This window comes from Cupressus sempervirens, chromosome 3 (assembly GCF_028749045.1).
Source record: "Cupressus sempervirens isolate cs-2001-9-10 chromosome 3, ASM2874904v1, whole genome shotgun sequence".
NCBI lineage: Eukaryota > Viridiplantae > Streptophyta > Pinopsida > Cupressales > Cupressaceae > Cupressus > Cupressus sempervirens.
The window spans coordinates 181016155-181029638 of record NC_143120.1 but is presented as its reverse complement, the minus strand read 5'-3'; the positions used below and the strand labels follow the sequence as shown (position 1 = coordinate 181029638).

General features: G+C 34.5%; 1 protein-coding gene across 1 annotated transcript in view; it reads right to left on the bottom strand.

Moving 5' to 3' along the window:
* APP1 (aminopeptidase P1) overlaps positions 1-13484 on the bottom strand; it is a 200027-nt gene that overhangs the window by 121032 nt on the left and 65511 nt on the right. The window contains exons 5-6 of the mRNA XM_089818888.1: positions 13258-13380; positions 3080-3412 (exon numbers count right to left, since the gene is read on the bottom strand). Coding sequence (XP_089675014.1) covers positions 3080-3412; positions 13258-13380 — 456 coding nt within the window. The remainder of the gene's footprint in view (positions 1-3079; positions 3413-13257; positions 13381-13484) is intronic.

Genomic DNA, 13484 nt, shown 5'->3' with positions numbered 1-13484 from the left:
TCATTATTCACACATTTGATTGAAATAAAAAATTGGTTAATGCAATCTCCCTGTTCAATCTGATTCAATGCCTGTACCTTTGCTTTGACCAGTTCTTACAAATGATACATATTCCTTCCGTCATTAACACATGGGCAGGTCTGAAGCATCATATTCTTTATTACTGTGTGTGCCTCCATCATTTTCCAGTTCGACTCTCGGTCTAAAGTATTATAATCGCTGACTAGTTTATGTGGTTTAGTCGCCACTATACATGACCACAAGTATGATGACAAAAGTAAGGTAGGGAAGGTTCTTTGTTAAAGATCACCAATACCGGCTGTAGAAGCTATATTGATGGAAGCTATGGATTCTGATTTAACTGAGATTGATCAAATATCGAACTGTTGTCGGTAAAATCTATATTGTAGCCAACGGGTAGAATAGTATCCAAATGGGTGCGTGACGGTTGAGTCACCCCTTCGGGAAAGTATATGTACACCGTCCGGAAAGGACTTTGGATCATCATTGTAATGAGCGTAATCAGAATGTAAGCATTGAAGTGCATATTGCATATATGAATAAAGTATCTGTTCTGTGTTATATCTTGCTATACTATATGTGATAAGTATCCTTTTACCCTGTACGGTAAGCACCAACCAGCACAATTGTCACAGTACTTTGCCTGATTGAGCCGATCTATATGCAGAATAGTGTCAATGATTATAGCCTATGAGTCAATACATCCTTCCCTTCTCCAGAATTCAGATATCATTCCTCTTTCAATCATTTTTCTATCCTGTGATCCGTATTTGAGAGATGGTGAATGCCCTTTTATATCTGATTTGAGGTAAGACTCTTGGTAAAAGGTGTGTCCATATTAAATATATACTAAAGTATATTTCTGAAGAGATATATTTCTGCCCTAATTGTATATTTCTGAAGAGATATATTATTTATCAGTGTTACCGGGAGACCCGTCTCCGAACCCCTGGGACATGTCTCAGGTACTGATACTTGTCTCCCATGTCGGAAACATCTCTGGAGACTTACTGGGTGCTCAAGGTTCGGGCAATGACTATGTCTCAAGACATCTCCTGCACTCTCCTGTTGAAAACCTCAACGTCTACCACATTGAAAAAAGTCAAAAACGAAAATTAAAAACTAAAAATCAAAACATAACAACATATATGATAGATTTCTGATTTTTGTATTTTTGTTTGTTTGTGAATCAGCAATTGCCATTGAACTAGCAATATTTTTGGATTTCAATATGCAATTGCAATCTAATATGAAAAATTGAAATATATATTTGCATGGTTTGAACGCTGACACAATATCATTTGACATTAGTGTATTTAAGCTTAATGTTATTTGCTGTTCTTTCTTTCAAAGTTCTATGAAACGTCATTTTCTAGAAATTATTAAATTTCAATTATTAAAAAAAAACTTGAAGTCTCCAAGTGCCCCGGGTACCAGTCCTGTTCTTTTTTTAAAATTTGAAATATTGGTACCAACTGCCAAGTACCTGTCCCCCCGTAACCTAATTATCTATGTTTTTATTTATATACACAACAATATATTTCAGGTCTGTAAATATTAACATTTAATTAATATATGTTATATATTGGCAAGATCTTTTGGAAGTTGTCTTTATAATGTATGCAGGAATGGGGTATAATTACGAGATAAGCCAGCACTCTTCAAGTATTAAAACATGTCTTCTGAATTGAATATGTAGAAGTGGGTAATTCCCCATTTGAAATGTAACCATCCTGTGATTATTCGACAGGAGAATTGTCAAACAATTTATTTTTGTATTTCTTTAAGATTTGGACAATACAAGATTAAATTATTATTAATACTAATATCCATTAACATACATAATTTCTTCACCCCCTAAACAATTATTTCACTTCAAGTATAATATTTAAGGTGTAATATTAACTTCTGTAAACACATAAAAAGTTCTTAAATATTTTCCTCATATTTCCTCTTATTAAAATATTTTCATGAATCATTTCATTTAAATCAATCTAATTATATTATTTTCACAAATCCACTTTTCTTTGATCCCTATGACTTCGTAAATGCATCCTATTCATACTCTATTTATAACCCTTTTACCCGACCAATGCATTCACTCAACAAATGTGGGATATGCACTTATATCTCTCTCTTTTATCCCAAATTCATCCCTAGATCAGGACTTCTTCTGAGTTAAGCTATAAATCTACTTTTCTCATTTCGAAGTCTACTGACTCTTGAAATCTTTAGCTCTTCTAATTATTTCATGCTTAGTAATTCTCCATTCTTCATAGCTTCTTGTGCATTGTATTTCTGAAAGCATTACAATGCCAAACACAAGATCTTGATAGATCAGAGGGCAATGGAGGGAGGTTCAACGCACTTGTTTATTTACTCAATTTTGTTTTAAATTTGTATTCAGCAAAAGGATTCCATTGATGTGATGCTGGGACAAATAGATCGCTGATCTTAATCTTAAAGAACTCCATTGATATGATGTTGAGACAAATAGATTTATGATCTTAATCTTCCATTTCCATCATCATACACCTTCCAAACAAGGAAAAATATAAAGCCTTATCAGTAGCATTATTAAAATTGGACACAGAAGCTTCAATTTCAAAGTTTTGAAGTTTCTATTAGGCTAACATCCATCCCTACTTCACCCTGCAGGTCTAAAAGTACATGAATTTCTGCCAACATATTTTATACATTTATGGCATGGAATATTATCAATTGATACTGACTGGTACAGTTACAGTACTGCCAACAGCTCAAGCACATGAAATATGACAAAATGTTCGCAAATATTCTTCATCTTATCTTGCAATCATAGAGTAAGATCCAACTGAAAGTGCATTAAAGCATTTAATTCTGTAATTGACATACATCCAACAAAAACAAATTTTCTTCCAAACTCTTTCTAGTAATAAATTGTAGCTTATTTTGATTTTCACTATCACAAAATTCTCAATATTTGCAATTTCAAACTAGAGTACCTGGTTTAGTCCTTCTCCATTCTTGTGAAAAAAGAAAGCAGCTAAAAAAAGGTTGTTGGTTGAAGAAGGCCAACCTTTAAGGCTTTTGATAGTGCTAGGGGTGACCGTTGCTGCAGCAAACAATGAGATGGCAATGTTGTGTACAAGGCAAAACAGCACGATGCAGGGTCAATCCATATTAGATTATGTTTCTCTTCCATTGCTTCTTTAGCAGATGGGTAACTCTGAACATCTCTCAGCTCCTGTTCTGTATCCTTACCTCTTTTATTCTCCAGATTTATAGGCTCCTCTAAAACTCCATTTTTCATAGTCACTAACGATGGACCAGATGAAAGCGATTCCAAATCTGATGATATTACCTCGTAATCCCGAATTTCTATCCCATTTTCAGTAAAATATTTCTCCACCTAAAATGGAAATAGATAGTTGCTATTCAGCTTTTTTGAATCCACAATATGAAACCCTCTAGAATAAAACATAGGTGAACAGTGAAAGATAACAAAAATCTATAGGATATGTCCTACTAAAGTAAAAAAATTAGAGCCCAACCAATCACAGTCAAGAGATTCTAAAACATCATACTTACACGAAAATATTGAAAATAATTAAAACAAGTTCGTTTGGTCCTGAATAAGTGAATAGAAATAAGACCTACCCATCTAGAACCTTCCATAACAAAACAAAATGGCAGTCAAGAATTTCCAAACATTAAAATAACGAACTTAACAAAATAGAAAACATTAGTATGGTCAACAGAAAAAAACAATGAAAAGATAGAACATGTCATATTTACAATTTATATTACAACAAAGACCTTTAAACCCCTCAAACATGAGAAATAATTAGCCCACAATAAATTATATCTGGAAATGCACATAACCATAGAACACTGCTCAAGAAAGGAACTATTATAGTAAAGGAACAAATCCTCCATTCATAAATCCATACCAGATATAAATGCAGCCATACGAGCAACTAAACTTAAACAACAAAAGGTTGGTCTAAAGATATAAACTCTAAACTCCTGATGTTGTAAGAAAAAAAAATTAGTACGTAATCAGTTGTACTGATCAAAGTAGTTTCTGATGATTCACCATGGCAAATTGTTGAGGTAGGCCAATATAAAATGTGACAGAGTTATCAGATACTTCTACAAAATGCACTGAAATCCATGTAAACAATAATGGAATGAAAATCCAGGCAGAGAATTATGACACATTAGCCTTGGAGAGAACTATAATAATCTCTGCTGCTATTAATCCTATAAAAATAATAATAAAAAAATCAATGAGAAAACATCACGCTCTTCACATCTGCAAAGTCAATTATTGACAGGAACTTAAACAAAATATTGTTTTAGAGAACAAAATATCATGATTATATTGTTTTAGAGAACAAAATATCATGATTATATTGTTTTAGAGCTGAGTTCTTGTGCATCCAGAGTACAAAGAGATAAGTATTCTTTCTTGAAGACTCAAACAGTCTTGTGATCAGTTTCTTTTAAGAGAGATGACACTTAGAGGTTGTTCATTTCTAGATAAGATAAGATAATGATATTAATGTCCAACAAAAGACCAACAAAGGGTCTATGGGACTGAATAATTACAACAATGAGGCTGACAGCAGCACGAGCGCACAAAGGTGTCTGAGAAAAAATACAAGAACAACAAGATAAAGCATCAAAGAACCAGAGATGAGGCCAACAAAGAGACTAGGAGTCCTTTCTAGATGAAAAGAAGTTAGTCACTAAATGATATGTATGTCGATGAGTAAAGGCCCTGCCCTGTATGTGGCCACTAGTAGAGGAGTGTCACTAATGCAAATAGCCGGTCTGGGATCTGACGCATTTGGAATGCCTGGTAGATCTAGTAGAGCTAGAAGGCCTTTTCACCCCACGCAAAGGAGATAATGGTGTGAAAAAGGCGGTAATGAGTTGAGTAGACGAGTGTCGATGCGGAAGCAGTGACTGGATCGTGCTATCGCGAAGCATAGTGATCTCTCGAAGATAAAGTGCGAGACAGTGTTGATCATTGTAGCTGAAAAAATCATAAAGAGAGAAGCAAACCCGAAACAACCAAAAAAATCTCCCTCTAATCTCATAAAAATTGGGGCAACGGAAAATGAAGTGTATCTCATTCTCCACTTCACCCGAAGTGCAAAACCTACAAATCCGCTCTCCACTGTCAATATGATGGTCAGTTTGGACTTGAAGACGGTGAGACCCAACTCTGAAAGATCCCGAAGAGATACGCAGAGCATGAGACCATCTTCAGGATAGGTAGCTAGGACGAACAATAATACCATCAAACATCTCTAAAAAGTGTTTTGCATAAAAGGACATCTGTGGGTGTAACCCACCAGGAGGGTTAACCCAGGTAGTGGCAATGTATTATCTATAGATGTCAAGTCTGACATGCTTATTCAACTTCTGTCAAGATGGGAGGAGATGAATCGGGGCATCCAGTGAGAACTATAAGGGGGGAAGGCAGTCAATATCAATCCCAATCGAATCGAGCAGAGAAGAGGCCTGTGCATACCAACAACGTGTGCGAGAACCAGACTCAATGCTTGCAATAGATACAAACGAACAAAAAGCTAAATAGGAGTACCGATCACGATCACCAGCATGATCCAAAAAGCCACAGAAACGATGGAGGAACCAAATCAAATCAAAAATGGCCGCAAGACTAAACGGATGAGCACCGAACTTCGCAAGAATGATACTATGAGGTATGAACCTGTGACATCTAATAATGCGCCTCAAAAATAAAGTCTAAACCCGCTCAAACCAAGCCCAATCAAAACCAAGGAGAGATGGACCCCAAACCACAGATCCATAGAGAACAGTAGGCCTCACAAGAGAGTCCAAGAAAGATAACTTAGACGAGGTATCCTGGAAATGGTGCTTGAAACACTGTGTCTCAAGCAAAGAAAGAGAACCCATACCCTTATTAACTCTAGGCTAGAGAGTAGAGAACTTAGTTCAAGGACAAAATCTAAGTAGAACTGAAGAGGTCAGTTAAGAGGGCTGCAATGTTGTAAGGCCAATTGTTTTAATCCATGGTAAAAATCTTCAACTGCAAAGAACAAGAATTGCGAAGTCAATTTGGATTTGACATTTATCAGCTTCTCAAACCTTTTATACTTAAATGCAACATACTGCCATTCTCATGCTGAAAGATAATGAATATTTCTCACAGGCATACAGATTGACATTTTCACCTTCTACCATTTTCATCAATCCTATTCTGACATACATGAATTATTTAAGCCATAGCTGTAACACAGATGGTCTTCAATAGGCTCCAACTAAATCCTACAAGATACTCGAAAAATATTTCAACAGGGGTCTCTTTATATATCACTCCAATGCATACACATAAGCAATGACATGATGGGTAAAACAGTTGGCAGCACCAACCCAAATATGATCATCCCAATCCATCACTAAATTAAATTACAGATGCATATACATGTTCACATAACAATTCATTTATATAATACTACATTTGTAATTGGACGCATTAACAACCACGCATAATGATGAAAGTTCACAATACATGCTCACCCTCAATAATAGCATGTTCAGCTCTCAAAGGAAATATTTAGTGCAAGACTGAAAACTTTTTCTCTATAAACAAGATAAGGCACTTGTTACTTAATTGTTTAGTTACTTTCAACCAAGCACACCATGATAACAATTTACAAAACAAAAGTTAAATGGTGAGGAATGAGAATAATGCACAACAGACAAGGGCCAAACATTGATATAAAGAATTACCTTTACATGGATAAGTGGATAAATTTGAAAGAAAAGAAGGCTGGCCTAGTATAAGCTGATAGAGGAAATGCTTTCTAATCTCGCCTCCAAATGGGTATGTCAAATATAACTCTGACAGAGTAGCAAAAGGTAACCCTAGATCAATGGGAGGAGGATTCGCAACAACGAAACCATCAAGGGTTATGAAATATGGAGGTTCTCTTTTCTTTGGGGCTAGAACGAACAGTGAAGCTGAATGGGAAACTCTAATTAACTGTCTTAGAAGCTGGCTTATTCTCTAAAACATTCCTCAGTTGATAATTGGAAAAAGAATAGATATGTACCTGAGGTTAACATGATAAGCCATAGTTTTGGAAGTGATCAAATACGAAAATTAGAAAAGGTGTCTTAATGTTTAACTTATCATTCAGCCAATAAAGAAGTCAGTTAGACACCAATAAAGACAATATATAGCCACAAGGCCGACACTTGGAATAAACTAAGAAGGTTGCTAGCTTGAGTTCTACTTGAATTTGATATGTCAAAATTATGAACAACAGAGGTATTCGTGTCATGCCATTTAAATAGCATTAATTGGAAGGAATTCAGATGTCATACATGTTAAGCAATGAAATCTCAGCATGACTGCATGTAGTTTGTTTGGGGTTCTCGCTCACCTTAGATGGTGTCTTAATGACAATGCATATATGTAGGCAATGAGCTTTTATGACATAATAAAGGGTAAAAGGTCTGTCAATTCCCATCTTTGCAACGATAGTGATTGCAATGCAGTTGGCGTTATCTTGCATAGTCTTAGAACTGGTTTCTTGCACCAGTATAGAGATCAATCCAGTGTTATGTCATGATGGGGTGCAATTGTCACAACACAACATTTTGAATCTACATTTCCAATGTATTTTTGCAAATATCTTTTTAGGGTTTGTGAAGTCTATATTGGGGGAGAAGACTTCAGTGGAAGGTTGTTGTTCAAAGACAGACAGTTAAGGAGACTCCAATTCCAACCAAGCTCCCTATCTCTTAAATGCAGAAGTGCATTTATGGCTTTTTCAACTTTTCCTTCCAAACCAGTTCTCAAAATTTACGTGCAACATATTAATATGGAAAAACAAGTGTAAGATGTTGCAATCAAGGGTAGGCTTAGCATCTTTCCAATCTTAAAAAGCAAACGCTACTAGAATTATCAAAGAGCCGTGATCTGAAGTAAGTGTCTTATGCAAGTCACCAATTCGCTGAATACATAAGATTTTTTTGTTGTTGAGTTTTTGCCAGTTAAATTCAAGTTGGGCAGCTGATTTCATTTCAAACAAACTTTGGCAAGGATTCAATGACTCCAAATGCTTTTGCTCATTGCTCCAAAAATGCACAAAAAAAGTCATTTAATAACAGAGGATTTTTTCCCTTCTAAATCTCTCTCTGTCCATGTTGAAAACTCCATAAACATTGTTGCTTTGTCTTTATAAGCATTGTCTTTTTCCTTTTTCAAAATAAAAGGAAAATGATGTGTCATGAAGATTTGACAGTTTTTAAGGTCTTTATTTAGGCCTGGTGATAGGAGCTCCACCACTCAACCTCAGCCTATATCTGTAATGACCCCTTTTATAAATCTTTGACCCGAAGTTCAAATTTCGTATAAGTTAGGAAGTCATTTAGATTAAACATGCCTTGGATCCTTAATTATTCAACATTTGAAGAGTTGAGTATTATCAATTTATTATTTTAATCTATTTAGTAAGTTTCATTCTATAGTACCAAGCAATCTTCTCTCTCCAGGTTATGATTATCTGGAGATGGTAGATTGATGATGCAAAGGGCACATGAAACAAGCTACAAGCGGCTCCCTAGAGGATACCGTCAGGTGCTCGAATTTACTCCGCCTTTCCCTCCACCCACTCCCTATCTGAAGATGTCATCGCTCAGATGAGAGCAAAGCTTCCTGGGCTATAGTTAAAAATACATTTTTAATGGTAATTCTTAAGGTTGCTGTTTAAGTATAATGTAACAATCTCTTTATTATCATGAGTATTTACACTTTATCACTATTTGATTATATATATAAAGATTTTACTCATGCGATTCCATATTATTAATATATATCTAAATATCTATAATAATATGTATATTTTGATATGTATATATATAATATTTCTTACTATATAATTCTGAACATATATCACCAAATATATATCTGGCATTTCTCCCTCTCATTTGATTTATAAACATATATATTTTAGAGGTTGCGATCTCTTATTTATAATATTATAAATCTTCTCTAGATGATGATATTTATCTAATCCCTTAGATATCATTATACTATACGTCTTACATACATATATATCATCATTAATAAGATATCTATTATTTTCATATATAACCTTTCCTTGATTACTGAACACATTATAACTATATTGCTATAGTTAGATAATGTGTGAGGAAACATTAGAAACATACCTTCTTTCATAATACCATACTTGATTATGCAAGCTATTCGAATTGTTATTAAATCATTCATCTTGAATATCAAACAATAAACCATACCTTATGTAAAATCCTCAATGCATGGGTCTTTCGTTCACAATGTTAGGTCAATCAAGTCAGCATACCTTTCTTGGTGACAGTATTGGAATTCTCACTTGTTTGGCTAACATGGCATATTTATCCACCATAGCTCCTTTTAGTTAAGCTTAATATAATGCATATGATACCAATCTACGTAATTTACACTGTATTAATGATAATGGACTGATTATAGATGAACAGTTCCGCGGCACGGTAGTTTAATTATCCTTTAGTACATCAATTGGCAGTGGTGACAGGTGCCGAGCAAGTGATTTGTATGCGGCTTACAATATTTTTATCTCCTCTTTATTATGTCTTCTATTTACCTTGTGCCGTATTCACATGTCTTCTTGACTTATCAATATACTGTATCTCGGGTATTTCTTGATAATTATAAATGTTCTCAATGCTGATGAAAATGTCAGATTTTTCTTATCAGAGTAACTATGCCTAATGAGATCAATAACTGTATCGCTAACTATATGAAGAATTAGCGGCTCAATACAAGTATGATCGCCTTTTCTGAGTTATCTTCTTATAATCATGCAAGCAATTGGATTTGATAACGTAAGAGGAAATATAACCTATAGTTTTTCCAGAATGATCACCCTCTAACCATGCAATCTTTTGATGTCGTCTCTGATTAGTTATTGATGCTCGTGCGTTCTTGGCTTTCCAATAGGTTGATAGGCACCACCTTCACATGACTTCTCTTAAGACTCTTAGAGCATTCCAATATGCCATAAACTAGATACAATCCTTTCTATCTATCCTTTGGACAAGTTAATGACTCTCCCTTAATATGTAGTGAGGAGGCATGATGGGAAACGTTGTATCTCAAAAGGTCATGACTCTTACAAACAAACTGATTCAGTAGTGTACCAAATCGTACCTCTTCCTTGTAGCTAATAACATTAGTTAATTAACCAACTTCACATCAGATTAGTTCCTTACTAAGGTGGTGATAATGTATGATTTGTTTTATACCTTTAATCAGTCTCAATCTCTCTCTCTGGACAACAATTACTCATTTCATAGCTAGCGATACCCGTATTATCTTTCTTTTAACACTGCAATTGCAATCTCAGATTGCAAAAGAAGTAAGGATGCCGCCAAGATAAAGAGAATATTCTCTCTAAATGTCTGATAACATAGCAAAGGTCTATATAAACCCGATGACCGGTAATAACTTTGGTCTATGAAAGTAAGGGATATGAAGATAAGCTTTAGTTATATACAAAACTTAAAAATTAAAATAAATTATTATACATTGAATATATATATATATATATATATATATTGAAGATTATTATGTGGATTTTGCTAACATTATTATTAATATTGATAATTAGCAATCATTACTATTATATTTAACAATTAATCATGAGAACGTGTATATATATATATATATATATATATATATATATATATATATATATATATTCATTATAAAATAATAGTCAAATTGAATATATTTATTCACATGATTAAGGCTCATGACAATATCCCTATGAGGGGCACTAGCCCTTAACCCTAATAGGCGTGCTATGTACAACACTCCACAAGGGTTGCTACCCCTCGACTCAATTAAGGAGCTACTCCTAAAATCCTCACAAGAGACAATATCCCTCAACCCTGCTGAAAGCAATGGCCCCAAACCCCTACCCTCTTTTGATACATTTTGCAACCATATTTTGCATTAAAAATGTTACTTTTATGTATTTGTCGAAAAACTAAGATCTTTTAAGTTGTTGAGTTTTCATCAAGTTGGAAATTTCCACACACGTATTGTTGTGATTCTGGTTACCATATGGTTAAATGGCTTATAAAATGTGATGGCTCAAATTCAATGGCACATTGATGGATTTACTCAATTCTCAGATCTGTATTTGCAAAAGAAAAGATAAATAGAAAGAGGGCTGACGTGTTTGTATTTGAAACCTATGTGTATAAAACAAGAAAAACTTGGTCTCCACTGAAATAAAGTCTTGCAATGTTTGTTGTCATTCAGACCGGTGACAAATGTGCCATGTTGAAAAGTTATAGCTGCCAGTTGGAACTAAAAGCAAAAGACGGTGATTTATTTGTCCATGCTTGTAGAGACTACGTAAGAAGTCAATATCTAATACTTGAAGACATAATCATATTTATCGGCTTCCACCTGTTAACATGTTGTTCTTATTGTTTAATTTGATAAAGGCATAAAAAATGATGATGTGGCTAAATTATAATATTAAACATAGCTAAGGAAAACAGTATGACAAGTGGCTGTGTTCTCTTTGTTGGATATGTTTCGATGGATGACAAACTTCATGTGTTCTTAATAAATGCGAATAAAATGGAAATGGTTATGTCAGAAATTTCTAAATTGTTTCAGTTGGTTCGATGTTGTGGTTGGAGAATCGATGAATTTTTATGAAACTTCCTAACCAATCAATCTTCCAATTCAATTGTTCTCTTATATTGCCAATTGGGAGAGAAGGTTATATATTTCTCTTCAAAAGATGTGTGTGTGTGTGTGTGTGTGTGTGTGTGTGAGAGAGAGAGAGAGAGAGGTGGTATCACTGGACAAGGACTATTTGACAGATCCGGTACAGTGTTGTATGAGCGAGACCAGAAGATATGTTGCATGTGTAAAGTTCCATTGCTGAGTTTGAATGGTATAATGCTGGAAGTCTATTTACACTGGTATGCTGTGACCAACATTGAGTTTGATTAAGATTCAGGTATAACAGCAGCAATTTGCAGTTATTATTTACTGATTATTAATTCAAACTAAGTTCGGTATGCAGGGTTTGTAACTGTTAGAAAATACTTTAGAGTCAGTGAACTTTATGTTGATTGAATCTCGTTTGCAGGAAAAATATTGGCATACCAAATTGACATTATTTTTGCAGAGGAATATCATTATTATTTTGTTGTATCAGAATCTCAATTCATTCAGTTTTGTACAAGGAAATTCACAAAATTGTAATTGGATCAATACGTTTTCGGATTTGAATTGAGATGTAAATTGTAACTAGGTTTGTGCTCAGACTGGTTGAGTAGGTGCTTGAATTATGAAAGAGTGGATGCTCTCCGGATAAGGTTGTTAGGTGACTCCTTAAGGGCTGGTGCCCTTAAATATTGTAACTGAATTTAATTTGTGAGGCTGGATTGGGACAGTAGATCCTAGCAGCATTACTCGCTGTGGTTTTTCTCATCTTGGGTTTCAATGTCATATCTTTGTTGTGTAATGCTTATCTTCAGTTTTCAGACCGGTGTTTTCACTACAGAGTTCAGTTAGAAGTAATTGATTGAAGGATTAAATTGGATAAAAGTTTTAGATTTATTTACTGCTGAGTCCACCATTCACCCCCGCCACCTCCACCACCACCCCACACTAAGTAGTAAATCTGTGTTCTACAATAAGTAGTAAAATGATAATTAGAATTCAATGCAGTAAGAAGTAGCCATTTTGGAAGGAATCAATATTTTAAAAGATTGACTTATTTCAAATAGTTCATTGTTTTAGCTTAGCAATTTACTTGCCACTTCACTTTTACTATATTTTCAACTAATTTATTTGCAGAAATAATATCCGCCCTTTGATTTGCCCAAAGAAGTATAATGAACATTTTCAGACCTAAGAACACTACTCTTTTAACTCTGTGCATATGGTGCTTCTTAACGACATCAACCATAGAATCATATGAAAAATATTTCATTTGCTCCATAAGCACGAAGCATTACATAAATTAGGCAAGTCCAAAGGCAGCAGAATCAGTACACCAAATTAAATGCTGTCATAAACACACTCCTATGAAATCTCCTTAAGAGAGGTAGCAAATTTTCAAGGCAACCTGGGAAGCTTCATTAACTACCATAGCAATCACAGAAACTAATTTAAGTATTTGTAAGAAATTCACCAACCTCCTGTGTCACTTTCCTCTTGTCAACATATATAAAAGCAGAGGATTTGGTCACAACTGCAAAAGCTTGTACAACTGGATTGTATGCTACATCAGATCCCCGAATGTTGTACATCCAAGCAACCTGTACAAAAATATAACAAGACTAAGTAGAGTAAGGTGAAAACTACAATACAAAAATATAGTTAGATTAACTTGAATAATGAAAAAACTAGGCCATATCTCTTA